The 25,825-nt window shown below is 44.1% G+C and overlaps 1 protein-coding gene across 2 annotated transcripts in view; it reads left to right on the top strand.

The window, feature by feature from the left end:
• Positions 1-23,157, top strand: part of LOC122555713 (AMMECR1-like protein) — a 64,830-nt gene extending 41,673 nt beyond the window's left edge. For both annotated transcript variants that reach the window (XM_043701761.2, XM_043701762.2), the window contains 5 exons: positions 4,592-4,702; positions 9,312-9,426; positions 14,874-14,964; positions 17,461-17,557; positions 22,095-23,157. In XM_043701761.2, coding sequence (XP_043557696.1) covers positions 4,592-4,702; positions 9,312-9,426; positions 14,874-14,964; positions 17,461-17,557; positions 22,095-22,206 — 526 coding nt within the window. In that variant the 3' untranslated portion in view covers positions 22,207-23,157. The remainder of the gene's footprint in view (positions 1-4,591; positions 4,703-9,311; positions 9,427-14,873; positions 14,965-17,460; positions 17,558-22,094) is intronic.
• Positions 23,158-25,825: the final 2,668 nt, after the last annotated feature.

The raw sequence follows: 25,825 nt of genomic DNA, 5'->3' as shown, positions 1-25,825 counted from the left end.
AACACAAGGGGACTTAGTGTCATTGAATCATAGAATCCCTACGGTGTGGAAGCTGGCCATTCAGCCCATCAAGTCCACGCTGAACCCAGACTCAACCCCATGTCTGTAATCCTGTATTTTCCAGGGCTGATCCACCTATCCTGCACATCCCTGGATACTACAGGCAATCTCCCATGGCCAATCCACCTAATCTGCACATCTTTGGACTGAGGGGGGAAACCGGAGCACCCGGAGGAAACCCACGCAGACACAAGGAGAATGTGCAAACTCCACACAGAGATTCAGCCCAAAGGTGGAACTGAATCCGGGTCCCTGACGCTGTGAGGCAGCAGTGCTGACCACTGAGCCACCATGCTGCCCCAAGCTTGCGGATGTCCTAGTTCAGGATTCTCTTAACATGCAGGTTAATTCCAGAATACCTGACATACTAGGCAGTCTTGAAATATACAAACGTACACATCAGGAGCAGGAGGAAGTCACTTGGAGCTTCCCTCAGCTGTTCAGCCTTTCAACAAGATCATGACTGATCTGATTAGTCTGCATCCCTGTTTATTTCCGAAAGCTTTTCGCCATCACCATTCGCCCTCTTGCCTGTCAAAGATTAATCTAATTCTGCCTTAAAAACCATTCAAAGACTCTGCTTCAATTGCCTTTTTGAGAAGACAGTTTCAAAAACATTCAACCTGTTTATCTCTGGTTTAAATGGACCAACCTCTCACTTTTAATCAGCGATCCCAAATTCTAGTTTCTTCCACAAGAGGAAGCATTCTTTCCACATGCGCTCTGTCAAACCTCTGTAGGAACATGTGTACTTCAATCAAATCTCCTCTCAGTCTTATAACCGCCAGTGGATGCAATCCTAGTCTATCCAATGATTCTTCGTATGACTAGCATCTCTGAAATTCCTCCAATTCTATATCCTTCTTTAAAGGTCAGTACTGTACACGTGGTCTGAGCAGTGCCTCTATAACTGAAGTTAAAAATCACTCAACACCAGGTTATAGCCCAACCAGTTTATTTGGAAGCACTAGCTTTCAGAGCACTGCTGCTTCATCAGGTGGTTGTGGAGAATTCATACACCCCAGTCCAACACTAGCGTTCTCCAAATCTATAATTGAAGTAAACCACCTTATCTTTTTAATCAGTTCCTTGTAATAAGTACTAATGTGTTATTAGTTTTCCTGATCACTTGCTGTACCTGCATGCTAATCTTTTGTGATCCTTACATTAGGATACCCAGGTACCTCATAGATAAAATACTTTTTCTCTTCCCTACTAAAATGTGCAACTTAATGTTTTCTGGTACTTTACTTCATTTGCCAAATCTTTACCCATTTAACCTATCTACAATGAATTGAATTGAATTGAGGCACAGTGAAAAGCTTTGTCTTGCGAGCAATACAGGCAGATTACAGAGTTAAGTAGCATAGATAAGTAAATAATAGGTACACAGCGGCAAAAACAAAAACACAGGTACAGGCCAATGTTAAGAGCTTGAGAGTACATTCAGTATTTGAACCTCAGGGTGGAAACTGTTTCGAAACCGGCTGGTGCGTGTGTTCAGGCTTCTGTACCTTCTCCCCGATGGTAGAGGTTGTAGAAAAAACATTGCCAGGGTGGGATGGATCTTTGAGAATGCTGGTGGCCTTTCCTTGACAGCGGGCCTGGTAGATTGATTCTATAGATGGGAGGAGAAAGTGAGGTCTGCAGATGCTGGAGATCAAAGTTGAAACTTTATTGCTGGAACAGCACAGCAGGTCAGGCAGCATCCAGGGAACAGGAGATTCGACGTTTCGGGCACAGGCCCTTCTTCAGGAATGAGCAGAGAGTGTTCAGCAGGAGAAGATAAAAGGTAGGGAGGAGGGACTTGGAGGAGGGGAGTTGGAAATGTGATAGGTAGAAAGAGGTCAAGGTGAGGGTGATAGGTCGGAGTAGGGTGGAGGCGGAGAGGTCAAGAAGAAGACTGCAGGTCAGGAAGGCGGTGCCGGGCTGGAGGGATCCGGCTGAGACAAGGTGGGGGGAGGGGGGATGAAGAAACTGGTGAAGTCCAAGTTCATCCCCTGCAGTTGGAGGGTTCCCAGTCGGAAGATAAGACGCTCCTCCTCCGACCGTCGGGTTGTTGTGGTTTGGCGGTGGATGAGTCCAATGACCTGCATATCCTCGGTGGAGTGGGAGGGGGAGTTGAAATGCTGTGCCACAGGTTGGTTGGGTTGGTTCGTCCGGGTGGCCCAGAGGTGCTCTCTGAATCGCTCCGCAAGTAGGCGGCCTGTCTCCCCAATATAGAGGAGGCCACACCGGCTGCAGCGGATGCAGTAGATGATGTGGGTGGAGGTGCAGGTGAATCTGTGGCGGATATGGAAGTTTCCCTTGGGGCCTTGGAGAGAAATGAGGGGGGAGGTGTGGGCGCAAGTGTTGCACCTCCTGCGGTTGCAAGGGAAGGTGCCGGGAGTGGTGGTTGGGTCGGTGGGGGGTGTGGATCTGACGAGGGAGTGGTCTCTACTGAAAGCTGATAGGGGAGGGGAGGGAAATATATCCTTGGTGCTGGGGTCTGTTTGGAGGTGGCGGAAGTGACGGCGGATGATGCGCTGTACATGGAGATTGGTGGGGTGGTAGGTGAGGACCAGTGGGGTTCTGTCCTGGTGGCGGTTGGAGGGGCGGGGCTCAAGGGCGGAGGAGCGGGAAGTGGAGGAGATGCGGTGGAGGGCACCGTCGACCACGTCGGGGGGGAAATTGCGGTCCTTGAAGAAGGAGGCCATCTGTGTTGTACGTATTTTGAACTGGTCCTCCTGGGAGCAGATGCGGCGGAGACGAAGGAATTGGGAGAATGGGATGGCGTTTTTACAGGGGGCAGGATGGGAGGAGGTGTAGTCAAGTTGGCCTTTGTGATTGTCCGGACCGAGTTCACCACTCTCTGTAACCATCTCCGATCTTGAATGGTACAGTTGCCATACCAGGTAGTGATACATCCAGACAGAATGCTCTCGATGTCGCACCTATAAAAGATGGCAAGGGTATTTGTCATCATGCCAAATTTCCTCAGCTGCCTGAAGAAGAAGAGACATTGTTGGGCCTTTGTAACCAGTGCGTCCACATGAAGAGTCCAAGGAAGCTTTTTGTGGATGACCACTCCCAGGAGCTTGACACTCTCCACTCATTCCACCTCTGTGCTGTTAATGTGTAGGTGGGCATAAGTAACATCCTGCTGAAAGTCAATAATCAGTTGCTTGGTTTTGCCGGCATTGAGAGCTAGGTTGTTCTCAGTGCACCATTTTTCCAGGTCTTCCACCTTCTGTCTGTAGTCTGTTTCGTCGCCATCTGAGATTTGACCGACAATGGTGATGTCATCAGTGAGTTGTAAATGGTATTAGTCTGATACTTGGCGACACAGTCATGGGTGTACAGAGAGTACAGTAGTGGGCTGAGTACGCATCCCTGGGGGGCTCCAGTGTTGAGTGTTAGTGGAGATGAAATATTGTCCCCAATCTTCACTTCCCTTCACAGCTTACTTCCTTACCTATATTTGTATTAGCAGCAAATTTACCAATCTATCCATTTATATAAATTGTAAAAATAACAAGTTGATGCTCCAGTAATGATTTCTTTGGCATATCATTCTAGAACATGGGGTATTTCACAGAAAATTTGGAATAATTCCTAATTCCATAATATTTGATGTAATACTCAAATCCCAGAATATGCCAGGTAACAGAACAGTCTTCAAGTGTCAGAATAATTCCAGAGTTTCTAGAGAGGTTGGGCTAAAATCAGAATCTGGGAGACTGAACCAGGAACCCAGATATATTGGGTACACAACTAGAGATCCTTTGATAGCTATCATACTCCAGAATGCACTCCTACTGAGCTCTATGCCTATTGTATCAGCATATCAATAGCATCACATTATATACTGACTATCTGTAGAGCCAAAATATTTGTAGAGCCAAAGTAGTTACAGGTGATTCTCTTGTAAATACATAATAGATGAGTTTAATAATCCACCAACATTCTGCCCAAGGTACTGCACCAGAATCTCTGCAGTTATCGATTGTATTCTGTATATCTGATGTCGCAGGATATGTTCTGTACTGAATTATACCAGAGTATTCGTGTGTGAAAATATATATTGAAACGTGGTTTTTGTGAAGTTTTATAGTACCGGAATGTAGCCTAATTTGCATATTTCCAGATTAGATTTTAAATGTCAGGAGTAGCAGAATATAGATACTACCACTATGATTGCTGCAAGGTTCTTGAAGAATATTTTGAGTTGCCTGGCTAATCCCAGATTTCTGATGTGCTGGCATAATCCCTGTATTTGAGTGCTGTAGGTTATTACCAATAATATATAAGTTCTCTGAGCTCTTGGTCCTATGCCTCAAATATCCCGCTAAGGTCAGAATAATAAATTTATTGAGCTAAACCCAAAACTCCCAAGGGACCACAGTTATCGTCCAGTATTCGAGGCATTGGGCTTCCTGTCTGCATTTTAGATTGATCTGTCCAGCAGAGTCTCGTGTCAGGTGTTTGTGTTCTGTGCAATCCTTGCGACCTGATTCTATTGTGTAGGAATGAATGGCTTTGTGTTTTGTAGCCCATTGTTTGTAACGTGGAAGATGGGCCGAGATAAACGTTTGCGAGGCTGCATTGGGACCTTCTCTGCCATGAACCTCCATTCAGGACTCAGGGAATACACACTTACCAGGTAAGAACTTTTAAGCTCTCTAAGTAATAATTTTTACAAAAAATTCAAGATGGGGCATGAAGTATGTCCTAGTAGTGTGAAATTATACTGCTTTATTTTGTATTCGTATAATCTGTGTGATGTACAAACATTGGCATGTACTAGTACTAAATGTCTGTGCTGTGTATTTTTTAAGAATAGCTTGGATAATAGTTAATTTCATGCATTGTGATGTAAATGGAACTTTTGGATGTCCGTGTATCTGTTGACATGTATATGTTACAGAGTCTGCATTTCACTCCTCTAGTAGTTGGCAAGGTAGCAGATGGGGAGCATAAGATGACCTGTACAGTGGTTGGTACGGAGGGTAACCCAAGCACCTCTGACTGGAGTAGGTAGCCAGATGTTCTGCAGTTCTTGATTTAATGAGATGTGTTGCAGCCAATGTTTAGGGAGATGTAACCTGTTTAGCTCCTGACTGAAAGTAGTTTACTCTAGGTCTCATCTCAAGGGTGGGGAAGAGAGAAACTACTGCATCCCTTGCTTTGGTGAGGTGGTGGGGGCTAAGCTGAGAATGATTGCAGTTTGTTCTTTTGTGCTGAAAGAAACAAATTCCTAGTATTTTCTGGATGTTTGAGTCAATAACCATCACCCTGTTAGTGTGGAATAATTTCCAAAAGGCAAATTGAAGGACCATTTACCTGAACGGACACAAAAGGTAGATGATTTAGAACCACAAATAGGGGTAAATGGGTGTGATCTAATTGCCATTATGGAAACATAGCTGCAGGGTGACCAAGACTGGGAACTGAATATTCAAGGATACTCAATATTTAGGAAGGAAAGGCAGAAAAGTACATGGCACTGATAATAAAGGGACAGGATTAGAATGTCAGTGAAGTCAGATCAGAAGAATAACACGTGGAATCTGCTTGTGTGAGCTAATAAACGACCAGTGGCAGCAAGCATTGGTAGGAGTTGCTTATAGGAGAAAGTGAGAACTGTAGATGCTTGAGATCAGAAAAAGTGTGTTGCTGGAAAAGCACAGCATGTCAGGCAGCATCCGAGGAACTGGAGAGTTGACTTATCGAGCATAACCCCTTCATCAGGAGTTGTTTATAGGCCACCAAACAGTAGTGTGGGCATGGTATTAACCAGGAGATTATAGAAGCATGTAGCATGAGCAATACAGTAATCAGGAATGGCTTCAATCTGCATTTAGACTGGGTAAACATAGTGAGCACAAAAGCTATAGAGGATGAATTTCTGGAGTGTCTTAGTAACAGGTTTTCTAGAATACAATGTTGGAGACCTGACAAGAGAATAAGCTATTTTATGTGTAATATTCTGTAATGCAAGAGGGTTTATTAATAATCTAGCTGTAAAGGAGCCTTTTTAAGGCCATAACATGATAGAATGTTGTATTATGTTTGAAAGTGAGGTAGTCCAATCTGAAGTTAAATTGGAACAAAAGAACAGACAAAATTGAGGGTATGAGGAGCTAATGGGCAGGGGTGTATTTGAAAAAATGCATAAAGGGATCTTATCCAAAATCATTGGATAGTCTTTAAGGGATCATTACATAGTTTACAGCAACTTGTACATTCCTTCAAGATGCAAAAAACACCCAAGAAGTTAATGGGTGTTATGGATTATGGACATTATGGATTATACAAGATTAAAAGAAGACATTTCTAAAGTTGCCAGCAATAATATTAAACTTGAAGATTGGGAGGCTTTTAGAATATAGCAAAGAAGAACCAAGAAACTGAGAGTAGAATATGAATGTGAACTACCAAAAAAATCATAAAAGTGGACTGCAAAAGCTTCTGTAGATATGTAAGAAGAAAATATTTGGCTAAGACAACTGTGGGCGCATTGCAGGCAAAGTCGGAAGACCTTATCATGGGGGAAAGAGAAATGGCAGAGAACCTAATTCATTACTTGATGTTTGTTTTCACTGAGGAAGGCACAAGAAATCTCCCAGTATTAGAGATCCAAGGGAATTGAAGGAAATTAGTATAGTAAGGAGGTAGTGTTGGAGCAATTCTTCGAACTGAAGGTCACTAAGTCCTCAGGGATTGATAGTTTACATCCCAGAGTATTGAAAGAGGTAGCTGTGGAGATATTGAATGGATCTTTCAAAATTCCATCCATTTGTGATTGGTTGCTGCATATTGGAAGGAATCAAATGTCACACCATGATCTAAGAATGTGGGAGGAACTACAAAACTGTTTGCCTTGCATCAGTAGCAAAGTTCCCGCAGAGCTCTGCATTTGCACAGCCACTGGAGGGCCCCTGTCCATGGCGATCATCAAGGTTTGAAAGACTTTTGCTTCTCAAAGTCACTGCTGTGCAAGTACCTATAAATTTCACAGCCAAGGAAGAAAAATCAGTGGGAACGTTGATCATTAGAAGGAAAAGATTGTGATTAACGGACACTTGGATATTAATGATCTGATTGGACATAGTTGTCACAGATTTGTGAATGGGAAAGCATATTTAGAGTCATAGAGATGTACAGCATGGAAACACAGACCCTTTGGTCCAACCCGTCCATGCCGACCAGATATCCTAACCCAATCTAGCCCCACCTGCCAGCACCCGGCCCATATCCCTCCAAACCCTTCCTATTCATATACCCATCCAAATGCCTTTTAAATGTTGCAATTGTACCAGCCTCCATCACTTCCTCTGGCAGATCATTCCATACACGTACCACCCTCCACGTGATAAAGTTGCCCTTTAGGTCTCTTTTATATCTTTCCCATCTCACTGTAAACCTATGCCCTCTAGTTCTGTATTCCCCCCCACCCCAGGGAAAAGGCTTTGTCTATTTACCCTATCCAGGCCCCTCATAATTTTGTAAACCTCTATAAGGTCACCCCTCAGCCTCCGGCACTCCAGGGAAAACAGCCCCAGCCTGTTCAGCCTCTCCCTATAGCTCAAATCCTCCAACCCTGGCAACATCCTTGTAAATCTTTTCTGAACCCTTTCAAGTTTCACAACATCCTTCTGGTAGGAGGGAGACCAGAATTGCACGCAATATTCCAAAAGTGGCCTAACCAATGTCCTGCACAGCTGCAACATGACCTCCCAACTCCTGTACTCAATACTCTGACCAATAAAGGAAAGCATACCAAATGCCGCCTTCACTATCCTATCGACCTGCGACTCCACTTTCAAGGAGCTATGAACCTGCACTCTAAGGTCTCTGAGTTCAGCAACCTTTGAGTGTTTTGAGGATGCTACTAACAGAATTATGCAGAGAGTACTAACAGAATTATGAAGGGAAATCAGTCGATGTATTTTACTAGGAGTTTCAGAATGTTTTTGATAAAATCACCTACAGGAGATTGGTCATCAAAATTCAAGCCCTTGAGATAGAAGGTAATCATGTACTGCTCTGGATGAAGGATTAACTAAGAGATAGAAGACAAAGAATAAGCAGATCATTCTTGTGTTGGCAGGCTGTGGGTCACAGAGATCAAGTATTTGGTCTCTGGTTGTTCATTATACATATCAATGATTTGAATCTGGAGACCAAGTGCAACATTTCCAAGTTTGTGCATGCCAGACAGTTGTGGGGGAATGAGTGCTTTGAGAAACGTGCAAAGAAGCTTCAAGAGGGTTTAAATTGATTTAGTGAGTGACCAAGAATGTGGCAGATGGAATACATTGTGGCATAATGTGAGTTTATTCACCTTGATAAACGGAACAGATGTTCAGAGTATTTGTGAAATGGGAAGGGATTATACAATATTGGTGTACAAAGGGACCTGGGTGTTTTTGTCTGTAAGTGATTGAAGGTTAACGTGCAGATACTGCAAACAATTAGGAAGGTTAATAGTATTTTAGCCCTTATTCCAAGGGGACTTGAGTACAGGAGTAATAAAGTCTTGCTTCAATTGTACAGAACCTTGGTTATACCACGCCTGAAATACTGTGTATAGTTTTGGTCTCTTTACCTCAGGAAGGATATTATTGCCATAGGAGTGCAACAAAAGCTCATTCTTGCAATGATGGAACTGTCCTATGAAGAGAGATTGAGGGCTTGTATTGTGAGGAGTTTTAAAGAATGATGGTACTGTTTAATCCCGAGACATGATATCTTTTTACTGATGGTTGTAAATCTTTGTAGCTCTTTATCCCAGAGGACTGTGGAAACTCAGTCTTTGAGTATGTTTAAAGCACTGGTTGAGTGATGGATTTCTGATGGCCAATGATTTAAAGGGATGTGGGAGTAGTGTAGATGGAGGAAAACAAACATGGGCATGGATGATCAGCTGTGCTTCCATTTAATTGCAGAATAGATTTGGTAGGCTGAATGGTCTACTCCTGCTGCCATGCTCCTCTGTTGGTAATGATTCACTTGAATTACTGTCATAGATTCCGACTGAAACAGTGGTGGTTGAGCTTGGGGATTTATGCTTTTATTGTGCTACTCTATGAATATATGTATAAAGATTCGATTCTGTATTTCACCATTTGTCTTTCTGGATTATAACAGATCCCACACGTTACCATGACCAGTTTCTTGGCTTTCCTTTTATGTAGAAAATGGGTCATGTTCTATCAGTAGTCTTTAATTTCCAGCCTGATCTTGTCGATACCTTTCTCTCCTCGCAGTGCTCTTAAGGACAGCCGCTTCCCCCCGCTGACTCGTGAGGAACTTCCCAAACTCTTCTGCTCTGTTTCGCTGCTCACTAATTTCGAAGATGCCAGTGATTACCTGGACTGGGAGGTAATGGAATTCCAGTTCAAACTTACTGTCACCTCTGAAGGCTGAGGCAGGCGGGTGGGGAATTAAATGGGAAGTGTTTCTCCATTCCTTGTATGTGCTGAGTTGTTCTAGAATAGATTTGTCTTGGGGTGCAGGAATCTTTCTGGTATTTGAAGCATTTAAACCAGGGCAGTGACTTTTGTCCTTCTCTGATACCTGTCGTGCACATTCCAGAAGGGCCATTTCATTATGGCTGTTGCTGCATGAAAGCCCATTCCCATTCTTCGAAATCAAACTAATTGGAAATCTGTACAACCCTTTTTTTTAGATTCCTGTTGTCTCCCTTATAGTGTGCAATCATGCTGATGGGGATGTCTCCTAGTTCTGACTCAGAGCGTACTGCTCATGTTTAATCAGCTGTATCTGCCTTGCCTCAATTGGACTCTGCCTTGCCTCAATTGGACTCTGCCTTGCCTCAATTGGACTCTGCCTTGCCTCTGAAAGGGAAGGTCATGTGCTGAAGCTCTGGTCCTGAGAATTGTACACACATTCCATGCTAATACTTCAGCAAAGCACTGAGGCAACGTTGCTCTGTCAGAAAAAGTGGGTAGTATTTTATGAGCAGATGGGAAATGCTTCCATCCTGATCAGTAATCCTCTCAGTCAATTCAGTTCAAAATAAGTTGTCTATTAATTTATACTTTATTGATTGTTGGATCTTGCTGTGCACACAAACTAACAATTGTAATTCCCTACATACCAATGGTAGCCATGTTTCCAAACTGGTTCTGAAGCGATTTGGGACATCCAGAAGACATGGAAGGTGCTGTACTTCTAATTAAAATTGCATAATCCATCAGTGCAGAATGCTAGTAAGATTCCTGTCTACTTATCTCTTTGAGATAAGAGCTAGATGGTCAGCCAATTCATTCATTCATGGGTTGTGGGTATTGCTACTTGAGCCAGCATTTATTACCCATCTTTACTTGCTTTCAACTACTACAGTCCATTTGGTGTAGGTAGACCCCCAATGCTGTTAGAGAGGGAGTTCTAGGATTTTGACCCAATGACACTGCAGGAATGGCAATGTATTTCCAAGTTAGGAGTTTAAGTGGCTTGGAGGGAAACTTGCAGGTGGTGGTGTTCTCAATGGTATTGGTTATGGGTTTGCAAAGGTACTGTCTAAGGAGCCTTGATGGATTTCTGTAGTGCATCTTGGAGATGGTGCAGGTTGCTGTCACTGTATGTCAGTGATGGAGAGAGTGTTAATGTTTATGGATGTGCTCCCATTCAAGCAGGCTACTCTGTCCTGGATAGTGCCAAGCTTCATGAGTGTTATTGGAACTGTTCAGGCAAGTGAGACACCCACACCTGACTTTGAATCTTGTATATAGTGCACTCTAGGAGTCAGGTGGTAAGTTACTGGCTGAAGGTTTCCCAGCTTCCAATCTGCTATTGTAACCACTTGTGTAATTTCTGGTCAATGGTTACCTTCAGGTTAGAGTATTCACTGATGCTAATGCCACTGAATGTCTAAGTGCAGTGGTTAGATACATCCTTAGTGGAGATGGTAATTGCCTGCCACCTGTTTAACAAATCTTCCTTGCCATATATCAACCCAAACCTGGGTGCTGTCCAAGTTCTTGCTGTATTTTGACACGGGCTCCCTCATTATGGGAGTTGTGAATAGTGCAGAATGTTGCAAACTTCCCCACATCAGAACTTGTGATGGAAGAAGGTTAAAGATGAAACAGCTGAAGATATTTGGGCCCAGGACACACTCTGGAAGAACTCCTGCAGGGATGAGTCGTCATCAACAACAACAATCTTCCTTTTGTCAGATTTGACTCTGATTTATCATAGACCCGAGCTTTGCGTTGACACCTTAATGCTAGACTCAAACGTGGTCTTGCTGTCAAGGGCAGTTACTGTCATATAACCTCTGGAGCTCAATATAGCAGAAGACTTTGAAAAACCATGATGCAGACAAGTTTACCCTTGGAGACCCCGACAGTGACTGAAAGTGGATCTTGTCACTTTTCCACAAAGCAAAGAGATGACTATGTGCCTCAGAAATTGATGTTCGACTTGGCAAAATAATGTTGGGGAATAAAAGTATGATTCTCTGAGGCAGGCTGAGAATATTTACTAATAGGGCAAAGAGGGTCTCCCATTTGCTGATAAATGCCAGTATTTGACTGGAATAAAGTTATATCCTCACAGGAACCCAACCTGAATCATTGACCTCAGATGCACACCTCCAGGATGAGGTGATACAGCAGATACAAACTCTGGAGGAAGTACTGCTGAATGCCTCAGGATATTTGAACAGACTAGGGGAATGGGAATTGGTGTAGCTGACCACTAATTAACATCCATTGCATACATGGACACCTCGTGGGATGTAGGATAGAAAAGTCACAACATCAGAGCTCCAGTTTCATGAAACCAAACAGACCAGGCTGATTTGTCTTAACTAATTCTTTCCAACCAATCCAGCTCATGTTTTCTGGATGAGAATGCTAGTAATGATAGATCCTAATGTAATAGTAAAGTGTTTAGCCACGATTCTCTAATCTAGTGTTCACAACATTCTCCAGCATGGAGACCATTAATGCATCTGCATCTACTACCATCTCCCCTCAATTCACATGTACCCATGGCTCCTGACCAGCCTTTCTGAGCCCAGGCACTCCGGTCCTGGGTCAATCTGCAGGTTCTCCCTCATTTTCCACTTGCCTTCTCATTGCTTCTCATCCTTCTATCCTCCCTATCTTGAACTTCAGGCCACTAGCCCTCCTGTCTCCCATTTCAGCTGATATTGTTAATGATGAGGGCCCTTTGTGTTGTGGTGGGAGTATCCTTATCTTTGAATCAAAAGGCCTGGGTTCACGATCCACCTGCTCCAGAGATGTTTCATAACATCTCCCAATAGTTTGATTAGAAAATATCTTAATAATGCTCTTCTTTCATGTCTCAACCCCTCTTCTACCGTCCATAAGTTACCAAAGGTGAGGGAATCTTACTTGATATCATCCTCTCCCATAGATATTCCACAGGTCAGGTGCCTGTTCTCCTTCACTTTGCAAGATTCCATTGAGAATTGTTAATCCAGGCAGCAAAGTGAAGGGGGCAACATGGAATTTGGGTACCCTCCAGATCTCCATTGATACTTGTGAAAAACTCGCTCGTACATTGTTGACAGCACACTGGCTAATGCAAAGTTTTGCAAAAAGGCTTGATCTCAGCATGGTTGTCAGCTGCCATTTCCACTGATAGAATACGAGACAAGCTCAGTGATACATGAAGTCCTTTCTGGCTATGTAGCTGTCTCTCTTTCATTGTAGTTAAATAGTTTTAACGGAAGTCATTTGACTGAATAGCTCATTAATTTTAAACCATTACCTTACTTGGTGAGCTCCTGAAAGGCAGAGATCTCCACAGGTGATTGAGCACTGGGGAGAAATAAGGTTATCATTCTAGTTTAAACATCCGTACAACTGGCCAAACTCAGTGACAATATAAAGATGCACTCATAGAACTGGTAACCTGCCAATGCTTATGCTGTAAATCATAGAATCCGTACAGTGTGCAAACAAGCCCTTCAGCCCAACAAGTCCACACTGACTCTTCGAAGAGTAACCCACCCAGACCCATTCCCCTACCCTATATTTACCCCTGACTAATGCACCTAACACTATAGGCAATTTAGCATGGCCAATTCACCTAACCTGCACATCATTGGATTGTGGGAGGAAACCAGAGCACCCAGAGGAAACCCAGGCAGACACATGGAGAATGTGCAAACTCCATACAGGCAGTTGCCTGAGGCGGGCATTGAACCCGGGTCCCTGGCACTGTGAGGCAGCAGTGCTAACCACTGAGCCACCGTGCCACTGTAAATGGGATATAGGACGCGGGTAGGTTGCTGTCCAAAATTGGTGTTCAATCTACAGAATGAAACAATGGTAGTTTGTCATTTCACCTAACAGGGAGATCCGATTTCAATGATTCCCACCCCCTTTTCCCAAAGTCAGCAACGGCCTGACTCCACTTTCAGAAGCGAGTGTTAAAAGGGACCAACCAATTGCTGTGCTGTAATACAACCACTAGGTGGCTCAGTTGTATTCCCTGACTGTGAACAATAATTACCTTTTCTCTCAAAAAGAATCAAGTCTGGATTTTGCTGACGTGTCCTCTCACTGCCTCCTGATGTACATCTTGGAAGTATTAATTTTCTTCATTTTCAAGCATTTTTACTGAAGGATGGTCAATGGAATCCCAGGACTGAACATTAACTCTGTTTCTCTCTCCACAGATGCTGCTAGACCCACTGAGTTTCTCCAGCAATTTCTGGTTTTGTGTGTTTTAGATTTTCATCAATTCTTTATTTTATTTTACTAAAGCAGTCAGTCAAGCCACACTCGCCAGTTCTGGTGGTGTGACTGGTGACTTGTGTGTTTTAAACAACAGCACCAAGAGTGCACAATGTTGTGAGAGTTTGGGGTATGTGGGTGGGAGGGCGTGTAGCTCCAACGATAGGTATCTGAGATTGGACATGAGTTTCTTACCAGAGTGACCTGCAAGTTCATTGTTGGGACAATACTTACCTCAAAATGAGAATTCAGATGCTTAATTGTCACACCTAACTAACAATGAGGCTCGTTAATGATCAGAATCTTGATTTTATATCCAAGATTGCACAAAGTTACGCAACAACTTTTGTGGAAGACGTTAGAAAAACATAGTGACAGATCATGTGTGGGCCAAACTGTGGCTGATACATTCAGTGTGGGGAAATGGAAGGTCATCTGTTTTGAATCTGAGAAAGATAAGTTAGAATATGTTCATAGTGCAGCCACACTGCATATGGTAGAGGAGCAAAAGGATTTAATTAGGAATCTGTGTACACAAAGTACCAAAAGCTGATGCGTAGATATCAACTAATGAAGAAAGGCAACTGGAAAGTTTCCCTTCATCTCCAAGACAGTTGTAACATCAGAAAGAGGAAATGCTGCTCCAGTTCTCCAGAGCCACCTCGGCCTGACTCCCACCTGGTTAACAGTAGTGTGTTCAGGTATTTTTCAGGTACTGAGCCATGGGAAGAATGTTGGCTTTGGAGCAGATATACCAAAAACAAAATTCACATGGAGGACGCCAGGGTTTAAAGGGTCAAATTTAATTTGATTTGAGTTGCTTGCGTTTTGAAAAATTGAGAGGTGAGCATCTGAGGCTAATGATTTTGCAGTTTCCAATGCCTTAGCTGAGCAAATACGGGATTCACCTGCGACTTTCCTGGTCCCTGCAAAAGGCTGTTTTGTTTTAAATGAACAGTTAGTCACTTGACCCTTTTGCAAAGCAGATTAGTGTCGGTCTTCTGCTGTATGTAAAATGGCATTGCTTTTGCAGCAATTGCTGGTAATTTGTCTTTTGTTTTCTCGTAGTAATAAAGTTGAATCTGTGTTTAGGTGGGAGTACATGGGATTCGGATAGAGTTTGTGAATGAAAAGGGAGCAAAACGCACAGCAACATACTTACCAGAAGTGGCCAAGGAACAGGGTACGTGTGAATGCCAACCTGGTGAATTTATTAACCCTCTTTTTCTGCGTGTGTTTATTGAGGGCCAGGAAAGAGCGAAAAGCAGTACAGCACAGGAACAGGCCCTTCGGCCCATCAAGAAAACGCCGACACATGATGCCTTGCTGGACTAAAAACATTTTGCTTGTACATTATGCATCCCTGTATTCCCTGTCTATTCACGTACCTGTCAAGATGCATCTTAAATGTTGCTATTGTATCTGCTTCCACCGCTACCTGTGGCAGCACATTCCAGGCACTTACCCCCCCCTCTGTGTGTAAAAAGAGAACACCCTGTCTCTCGCATTTCCTTTAAACTTATTCTTTTCTATCTTAAACCTGTGGTCCCTAGTAATTGACATTTCTACCCTGGGAAAAAGACTCTGACTGTCCCTTTTACCCAAGCCCCTCATAATTTTGTGAACTTCTGTCAGGTCGCCCGTTGTCCTTTTGACGTTTAAATGAAAACAGCCAAGTTTGTCCAATCTCTCCTCATAACTGATACCCTGCAAACCAGGCAACGTCGATGGTAAACCACTTCTGTACCTCCTTCAAAGCCTTTGCATCCTTCTGGTAGTGTGGCAACCAGAATTGTACGCAATATTCCAAATGTTGCCTAACTAAACTTCTGTACAGCTTCAACATGACTTGCCAATGTTTATACTACGTGCCCTGACTGATGAAAGAATCATGCCTTCTTGACTGCCTTATCCAGCAGGGAACTATGGACCTGTATGCCTAGGTCCCTCCCCCCATCGATGCTATTAAGGTTCTGCCATTTACTGCATACTCCCCTCCTGCATTAGACCTTCCAAAATGCATTACCTTGCATTTGTCCAGATTAAACTCCATCTGCCATTTCTCCACCCACGTCTCTTAGCCTATCAATACCCTACTGTGTCCTCTGGCAACCCATCTCACGATCAACAGCACCTCCAGTCTGTGTCATCCTCAATTACTAACCAGGCACCTACATTCTCCCCCAAATCATTAATATATATTACAAACAACAGAGGATCTAAAAAATACCCTTCCATGGTCACTGTATCTTCTATGACTAAGCCAGTTCTGTGTCTAGCTTATCAGTTCACCATGAGTCCCTTGTGACTTTATCTTTTGTATAAGCCTGCTAAGAGGGGCCTTGAGAAAGACCTTGCTGAAGTCCATACAGAAAGCATCTACTGCCCTGACTTCATCAGTCATCTTTGTTGCTTCCTTAAAACTTTTGAGAAACTTGACTTTCCCCACTCAGCCATACTGCCTGTCGCTATTAACTGTATTTTACCAAATGTGAGCAAATCCTATCCCTAAGAATCTTCTCCAGTAATTTCCCTACCACTGATGTAAGGCTCGCTGACCTGTGAGTTCCCGGATTATCCCTGTTGCCCCTGTTAAACAAAGAAACCATGTTGGCTATTCTCCAGTCCTCTGGGACCTCTTCTGTGACTAATGAGGATTTTGTTCTGGGCACCAGCAGTTTATTCATCTGCCTTCCTCAGCATTCTGGGATAGATCCCATCAGGTCCTGGAGATTTTTCTACTTTGATGCTTTTCAAAACATCCAAACCTCCACCTTTTTCATATTGACGAACCCTAACATTACCATCCTGACACACTCAAAGGACATAGTGGATAGTGAATACTGACGCAAAGTATTTGTTAAGGACCTCACCCACTTCCTCTGGCTCCACGCATAAATTCCTTCCATTGTCGTTGAGTGGACCTACCCTTTCCCTAGCTACCTTGCTTCTTATTTGTATAAAATGCCTTGGGATTGTCCTTAAAGGGTGATTGCTAACCATTGGTGCATTGTTGAAGGCCAATAGTTTGGTAATAGAGAAGCAACATTAACATTTCCAGTGGATTGGTGGTAAATTGCTCAATGTAACTCCCTGGTTTGCCTCATGAAACTGAGGAAAACCCAACGTGCGCATGTGCCGTACTTACTCTGGAAGTTTGGAGTTCCAGTTGCTGGTTTTACCCTGCCTGGTTCCTCAGGACAGTGCTGTATGAGGGTAGTTTCCAAACTTGGGACTGTTTGACCCCTATCGACCCTGGATTACTCTGGGATTTGCATTGAGCTTTTCCTAACAGATGTCAAGACTACTGAGGAGTTTTCTAAGTGAATCAGCTGATGGTGCAGCTCCCTCCTGTCACTGTTCACCTCACCCATTCCTCCTCTCCTGACACCAGTGACCACCTATCCACTTCTGACAGCATTCAACCCTCCCCCCGTGACAACATGCACACTCCATTCTAAACGGTGAATGCTGCTACCACCCTGGCAGTGTTCAAAACTTCCCCTCCCATCAGTTCACTTCCTTCCTGTGGGTGACATTTAGTTTGTTACTTTGGATAGGTGAACTTGTGTTGCCATTTTAACTGGTGTAGGCACCTCATTACAGGCTTTTGCTGATATCATGGTGCCAATCCATGTCCCTGGCACTACCTGTGTGTGTGTGTGTGCTTGTCTTGCAGACTGGGACCAGATTCAGACCATAGACTCTCTTCTGAGAAAAGGTGGTTACAAAGCTCCAATCACAAACGAGTTCAGGAAAGCAATCAAGCTGACCAGGTGAGTAACACAGTAAAATGGTTTATTCTAAACGGTGTTATCAGGCTTGGAGGCCAATAAGATATGTGCATCTGAATAAAGACCAGAGATGGATTACGTGGAAGTACAGAACTTGGTTGCATATTGGCCATGGCTCCTAATGAAGTAGGTAAGGTATCAGTAATTTGAGAGGGATGAAGTCCTTTTTATTGTTCAGGTTTGGTCAGGGTCTGTTGCAGGTATGCAACACGCCCTTTATTGGTTTTGCATTTCAATCACATCCTTGTCCCTAGTTGATTATGGAGCATCTGCAGTTGGCCAAGTGACCACCTTTCTCGCTTGAGTTTTATTGCCAGAAGTGAAGTCAGTTGCTAATTTCGATCTTGGATCCTGGGGCTGTTTATTGGGCCACCAAAGAGTTTTAGGAGTAACAGGTTTTAGGGTGGGAAATATGTTCATTGTTTCAGTGGGGGAGTTCACAAGGGAATTGAAATCTGTTTCAGGTATGCATGCCCCTGACTCCTCAACTGTTTTGAGGCAGCTATAATATGTTATGGTCATGCTTTGGGACTGTTTGCCTCAGAGCAGTTGTAGCAATGTCCTCCTTGATGATGTAACACCTTTGTGCTCCCTGAATATAATTCTGGAGCCCAGAAAACTAACTGCTTTGCAGTTGTGTTGTGTACTGAAGCTGCTGTAGAATTTCCTCTTCACTCTGAAAACATCACAGTTGACACTCTGTCATACAGGTTATGGTTACTAAACAATACATTTCTTTATAAGTTGAGGTAGAAAAGTAGATCAGACAAACTACAAGATGACCTTACCTAAAATGAAATAGTCCCTTTCAAGCTTATTTCTTTGTTGCAATGTGTGTGGAACCCTCTATTTTCAGAGATGCCTATGGATTGCTAAGTGGTTGTTTTTCAGTTCAGATTTCTGAGATTTTGATATTGCTTGTTGTTTAGAGTGTCCTGGATGATGGTGCTCAGGAGTGCTGCTTCAAGTACTGCGAGGCCCCATTCGAGGCCGTCTCAGGGAGGGTTCAGTGAGAGCAGGTATACTCTCGGCCAGGTGAAGGATGTAGCTTCTTCTACAAACCTTTTAATATTAACAAAAGAGCACCTCAAAGCATACCAGAGCTAACAGAGTACTGTTGAAATGTAGTCACTGTTATAATATAGGAAAACCTATCAGGTACAGTAAGATGTCTCAAACAGACTGAAAATCCATGACTAAATTGGTGATAATGGCCAAGGGATAAAGACACAGGAGGAACTCTGCTGTGTGAGTAAGTGTGGAATAATTTGTGTCGATTTCAATGGACAAGGAGATATCTCATTGAAAGCTGTCACCTCTGACCGTATTGCACTCCCTTAGTACAGCAGAGGAGCGTCACCCTTGGCTTTGTGACCAGTTGTCTGGAGTGGAATTCAACTCTTAAACTTCTGGCTTGGAGGGGTATGACTGGATTCTCCTACTAAGCTACAGTACTAAGTTAGGAAGCACAGCTGGGTGAATTGTAAAACAGTTTGGATGCAGGATAAACCTCCCTTAACCTTGTTCTCGGAACAGGTAATGATGTGGTCAATCTCCTATTCTAGCTATTGAGCATCTCCCACTCAAGGAAACGTTGAAACCTTGGAGCATTGTCTTCTACATTCCAGTTGCCATAGACCATGCCATAGATAGGCACAATAAGCCAAATAGGAGAAAGTGAGGACTGCAGATGCTGGAGATCAGAGTCGAGATTAGAGTGGTGCTGGAAAAGCACAGCAGGTCAGGCAGCATCCGAGGAGCAGGAAGATCGAAGTTTTGGAAGAAAGCCCTTCATCAGGATTGAGGCTGGGAGCCTCCGGGGTGGAGAGATAAATGGGAGGGGGGTGGGGCTGGAGGGAAGGTAGCTGAGAGTGCGATAAGTGGATGGGGTTGAGGGTAATGGTGATAGGTCAGAGGGGGAGCGTGGAGTGGATAGGTGGGAAGGGAGATTGGCAGGCAGGGGAGGTCATGAGGGCGGTGCTGAGCTGGAAGGTGGGAACTGATGTAAGGCGGGCGACAGGGGAAATGAGGAAACCGGTGAAGTCCACATTGATGTCCTGGGATTGAAGTGTTCCGAGGCGGAAGATGAGGTGTTCTTCCTTCAGGCGTCAGGTAGTGAGAGAGCGGCGATGGAAGAGGCCCAGGACCTCCATGTCCTCAGCAGAGTGGGAGGGAGAGTTGAAATGTTGGGCCACGGGGCGGTGGGGTTGATTGGTGCGGGTGTCCCGGAGATGTCCACTAAAGCGCTCTGCGAGAAGGCGTCTGGTCTCCCCCAGTGTAGAGGAGACCGCATCGGGAGCAACGGATACAATATGATATTGGTGGATGTGCAAGTGAAACAATGATAGATGTGGAAGGCTCCTTTAGGGCCTTGGATGGAGGTGAGGGAGGAGATGTGGGCGCAGGTTTTGCAATTCCTGCGGTGGTAGGGGAAGGTGCCAGGATGGGAGTGTGGGTTGTGGGGGGGCATGGACCTGACCAGGTAGTCACATAGTCTCCTCTACATTGGGGAGACTAGATGCCTCCTCGCAGAGCGCTTTAGGGAACATCTCCGGGGCACCCGCACCAATCAACCACACCGCCCTGTGGCCCAACATTTCAACTCCTCCCCCCTTCCCACCTATCTGCTCCACCCTCCCCTCTGACCTATCACCTTCATCTCCACCTTCATCACCTATTGTACTCTTGGCTACCTTCTCCCCAGTCCCACCCCTACCCATTTATCTCTCCACCCCGGCGGCTCCCTGCCTTATTCCTGATGAAGGCCTTTTGCCTGAAACATCCTCCTTGGCTGCTGCCTGACCTGCTGTGCTTTTCCAGCACCACTCTAAATGGCCGTCTCCTGCGCTGTAGCGGTTCTGTGAAGTTGGATACATAGGGTGTCTTGGTCACTTGAACACAGCTTGCTGAAGGATAGAAGTAACTCTCCTTCCCTCCTGTGCTAGAGAATTAGACAAGAGAAGCAAACAATACGAAAGGAACAAATAATGAAAGCAGAAATGGAAACAACATTCAAATGCCAAAAATTGTAAGCAGGAAAGATGGGATGATCACCCTGCAAACAGGTTTAACAGCTTTGTTAAAAGAGAAAAGGCAGGTCAGTGTTTCAGATCTGGCTGCACAGTGGTCACTGATCATCCATGGTTTTTGGTGCTGACCTAATGGGGGAAAGATTGAAATGGCGAAGCAATGGAGAAGGTTTCTTGACGGCAGATGAAAATTCTAACTTACAACGTGGGCCTTGAATCTAGTTGCCTCTCTGAAAGTGATCACCTCTTGAATCTTCACATGCTACTCCATTGGAAAGAGTGGAAGGGTTTTATGTTAATAGTCTGACATACTGTAAGATGAAAGCTGCTTTCATAGTCAAAACCCTGTCTTCAGACCAGCCAAGAATAGGCGTTAGTCCTATAAGGTGGGAGAACACCCACAACCAATATGGTGAGAAATCATTGACATCATTGGATGCTGGTCATCGGACTAGAATTCTGAGCCAAGGCCCTATCTGTACTTTCCTGGCAGCTCTTGGAGCTGAATTTGAGCCCAGTAACTCCATGAGAACCTGAGTTGAAGTTTCTTTCAAGCTGCCAATTGATTTAGGTCATATGTTGGACAGTGCCATCCGATTTGATCTCTCTCTCGTGACATGTTATCTAACCTCCATGAGAGCAGCAGTTTGCAATTACACTCCTGGTCTCAAGGGTAGAGAGAGTAATCACTGCTAATATCCTCTGGATAGCAGTTTAATTGTGGATCCTTGCTTCCCTAAAGGATTGGGGTCACGTTGAATCTCATTATGATTTCTATAGCCTGTTCACATTCACTCCCCAAGGCTCCCTGAAAGAAAAGAGTTACTTCTGGGAACATAAGGTGGGATAGCCTTGCATCTGTGCTACTATCTGATCATTACTCAGTGTTTTCAGGAAGGGGTTGACGATGGAGGGGACACGTTCTAGAAGGGACATTAACTGTGCCATTCGCCTGTTTTGAGTCTAACCAGCTGCAGCCACATTAACGTACAGCAAAGTTTTTATTAACTGGCACCTTTGGGTCCCAGGGTGCGCTGGGTATTCTGGATAATCAAGAGGTATGTGTAAACTGCAGTGTACCCTGACCAACTGAAGCTTCAAGACATTAACGTGCCACAGAAGGTCTGTGTTAAAGCGTCAAAGCACCTCCTAAAATCAGTGTCTAATGGAAAGGTGATGCAGGGAGTAAACGCATCACAGTTACAGGAGAAAGTGAGGACTGCAGATGTTGGAGATCAGAGTCGAGTGTGTGGTGCTGGAAAAGCACAGCAGGTCAGGCAGCATCTGAGGAGCCGGAGAATCGACATTTCGGGCATAAGCCCTTCATCAGGACAGGCTGTGCTTTTCCAGCACCACACATCACTGTTACACTTCATTCACAGCATTAATACTCGGGGACATCGCAGTCTTTGACGTGTATAATGTTTGCTGGTTTATCAAGGGGTTTGGTTAAAACAAGTTTTGCTGTAGTTCTGTTTCTTTCTGCCCAGGTACCGCAGTGAGAAAGTAACAATCAGCTACACTGAGTACATGGCATCTCGACAGCACTATTTCCAGAATGGCACTCTCCATGCCCCACCTCTCTACAATCATTACTCCTGACAACAGGCTGCAGGACCAATCACGGGACTCCACCTACGACCTGATCGGGGCTGATGCCTCCACTTCCTGGTCTAGTTACTTTTACTACTGCACTATTTTATGATGCTAGCTTCCGTTGCCAAGCAAGCCTTCGGTCAGCGCTACCTCAGACAGACTTGGCAACGGAACGCTGCAGCAAAACAGTAGAATATCGTTGGGGAACGGGGAGGGATTTCTAACAAATCTTGTTTCTGTTTCTACACTTGTTTACCTATGTTTGCCTTACTTTGGTAACTTGCAGGTCTCCAGTTATGAACTGCAGGTTTTAGTACTGAAACCATTGATGTGTGTAGGGTGCTCAGGCTCTTTGATAATGGACAACGTTTCCACTAAGTTACTATTTTCAGTCGTGTCTCCCTGTGTCACATGGCTTGCAGTTTTCATGTGGGCCAAGACTCCTCAAAACGCAGGTGAAAGTTGAGGAAAAGTCCTGTGTAACAAAAATTAACTTTGACATAGCAGTGGTCTGCCAACGTGGTGCAACTGAAAATAGGGTCAGGACCGAAACGTTTTCCCTTGTTATTTACAAAGTCTTGTCCCCTCCCCCGGCCCCAGCCCCGGCTACACAAGTATTACCTTGAAGCAAGTAACAGGATTTCACGCCGACATGTTGTGCATGGTTGCCAAGTGCCCACCTGGCCCAAGCGGTTACTTGTCACATGTCTGCCAGTCATGTAGAAACCAAGTGTAGATGCTGGATTTCTCTGCACATTATCCAAGAGTACAGCACAGTCCCAAATCCAGCAGTCACTCTGGCAATCATCTGGTTAGCTTTTAATCAACAGTATTGGAGGGGCACTAAAATCTAGTAAGACCTTTTTTTCCTTTGGCCTCATTTGCTACTTGTATATCTATAGCCCAAACGTATACATTTTGTGAATGAAAACCCTTTGATAAAGTGAATTGTATTTACTCTGTGTCTCTTGGTCTGTGTATGACATTACATGCCTGTTCTCCATAGCCTTGCTGTCTTTCTGGAATGACCCAGCTGAGTGCAGAGATCTTCTGGTAGACGACGCTGATGTGTGAGTTTAACGCTGTGTATTTTGGGGCTGTTCACACTCAGAGTCCAGATTAAATGAAGACAGTGAAGACTCTTCCTTTTGACGGCTTGAGTAAAAGCAATGTCAGGAACAGTGACGAGAGGATCCCAGGCTAGACTGAATGATCTGATTGCCATTCAGTGTCCTCCTTTTGACTAGAGTAGCTCTGAGACTAGGGGAGGGAAGAATCAGTCTGTTCTAACCATTGCTAATGTCTAGTTGGCCCTTGCTGGAAAATGCACATGTGGTTATGAACAGATTAGGACATGACTGAGTGTACATTGATCAAATAGCTTCCTGATGTCTTTGAGCTCAAGGAGTGAGCAATGGGTTGGACACAATATTGGAAACAGTGCCAAGGTTAACTTACCTAAGTTTGAATAATTTTAAGCAGTTGGTAACTATTAAGGGTATTATTTCAAGGCTGTGTTATTTTCAATTTTTTAACGAAGACTGCAATGAGTCAACCTAGTTTTATGTAAAAATTAGTCAACTCTACCTTAATTGATACAGTTAGAAGCAAAATATTGCTTTTAATCTTAATGTCTGTAAAGAAAAGCATGACTATTCTTCCCGATTACTCCCCACTGACCCGCTGCTGTAGAACGTCCGACTGGTCAGTCATTGTACCCTTCTATTTATTAAAGTTGCTGAACTGTTCAAACCCCAACTCCCAAATGGGATAGAGTCGACCCACTAACAGCATGGTCAGAGATGTCTGAGAAAGTGGCCCGAGATCAGGCAGAGTTTGACTGCTGACAGAGTTTGTGTGTCATCAAGATGAATTGTTCCTCACCAGAACGCAAGGCAGAATGCACTTAATCATCAGCCTGGCAACTTTATTGGCAGACAGGTGCTCCTGTCCACTGGACAGCTAGGAAAGGTCCATGCTGTTAATTCCATATATCACCAGTCTAGCAATGGGAGGAGACCATTTGGCAACCTGATTGCTCACTTAGACCCTGAGTGCTCTGTACTTGAATTCTGTTTACCTGCCTGGTTCCCTGTTTCTTAGTTACCTTCACCAAACAAAAGAGAGGAAAAAAATGGCCAGTGTTAGTTTTGAAACTTTCAGCTGACCACCACAGAAATTTTGTGGGTTTTTTTGGGGGGTGCTGGGTGTTAGTGGAGGATGTGGAAATGGTGTGAGAGTAGGAGAAAGGGTTCCAGATTTCCACTAATCCTTGAGTGAAGATTCCCAATATCAAATAGTCAAGCTGCAGTATGGTAAGGAGCTCCCATTGTTCAGGAAATAGTTTTTCATATGCCTTATTAAATCCTTTACTCATCGTAAACACTGAAATTAGATCCCCTCTTTAGTTTTCCATTTTCATGGGAATGTAAACTGTCCTTGTATAACCCTTTCAATCCTTATGGAATTCTGGAGAATCTACAACGCATCTCCTCTAAGGCCCTCATGAGGCAAATTGAATACAGCAGGGGTTTACCCAGAGCTCTACAACTGTAGCATCATGTGCACATATCTTTGTTGTAGCCTCCTTGAGATAAAGGCCAACATTCTGTTAGCCTTTTCATAATGATTTTCATTCTCCTGCCCTGGCTTTGTGTGATCTGGTTACTTGGCCTCTGAAGTCATAACAACAAAACCAAGATATGGCAAATGCTAGAGATCTGAAAGTGAATGACAAGTGCTGGAAAAACTCGGTCAAGTCAGGCAGCAGCTGTGAAGAGAAAAACACTTAGTGTTTCAAGACTAATAGGACTCCTTCCATTTCAGAGATCCACAGAAGTTCTATCAGAATCAAAAAGTTAATAGTCTTTCTCCCTGTGTCTCCCTGCTCTTTCACTGTTTTGAGCATCTCAATTCGAAAAATTGTTCAATCTACATAATATTGGCTCCAAAGTATCCCCCTCTGAATATCTCGGAGTTTTACAAACTCCCTTAATTTTTCAATATGACATTGCAAGTGCGATCTTGAGCCCTGATTTCTGTGTATTGACCACCTTTAGTGAACACGGTTGTTACAGAGTGCCTGCCTTGCCATTGCTCTACTTTGGGCTGCTTCTGTACTCCAGTGCACTTTAATGCAGGGCCCTGTTATTTGTTTTGGCTGAAGATCAAATACCAAATGTGCAAACGGCCAAAAATACGTTGTGCAGTGTGAATGAAGCCAGGAGGATGTGATGTAAAAGTCTGGCCAGAAAAGGTAAGAGCTTCCATCTTGTCAGCTGTCTTCACCAGCAAACGGACACTGATCCTTGGGTAGGAGCTGGGGGCTGCATGGGAAATATGCAGGCTGCTGCCCCGGACTCTGCATCCATGTAGGCAGGCAGGAAAAATGGCTTTGTATCGAAAGTTCCCATTCTGCAAATGCAAAGCACAAAGGTTTGCATTCATTCTTTCGTATTCTGTATTCCTGATGTTTCTTTTTGGTTTATTCTCTCGTATCTTGTTTCTCCTGCCTCCTGCCCTGTGGCCCCTCCTTGCTCCCAATGATGTTATCACCTCCTTCGCAATCTTGTTGTACTCCATGACTATTCACTGCTGTTGTTTGTCTGTCTGTCTGTCTGTCTCA

This window comes from Chiloscyllium plagiosum, unplaced genomic scaffold (genome assembly GCF_037043375.1).
Source record: "Chiloscyllium plagiosum isolate Xiang-an unplaced genomic scaffold, Cpla_swu_hap1 HiC_scaffold_13, whole genome shotgun sequence".
Lineage (NCBI taxonomy): Eukaryota > Metazoa > Chordata > Chondrichthyes > Orectolobiformes > Hemiscylliidae > Chiloscyllium > Chiloscyllium plagiosum.
This window is presented reverse-complemented; position numbering and strand designations above follow the sequence as displayed.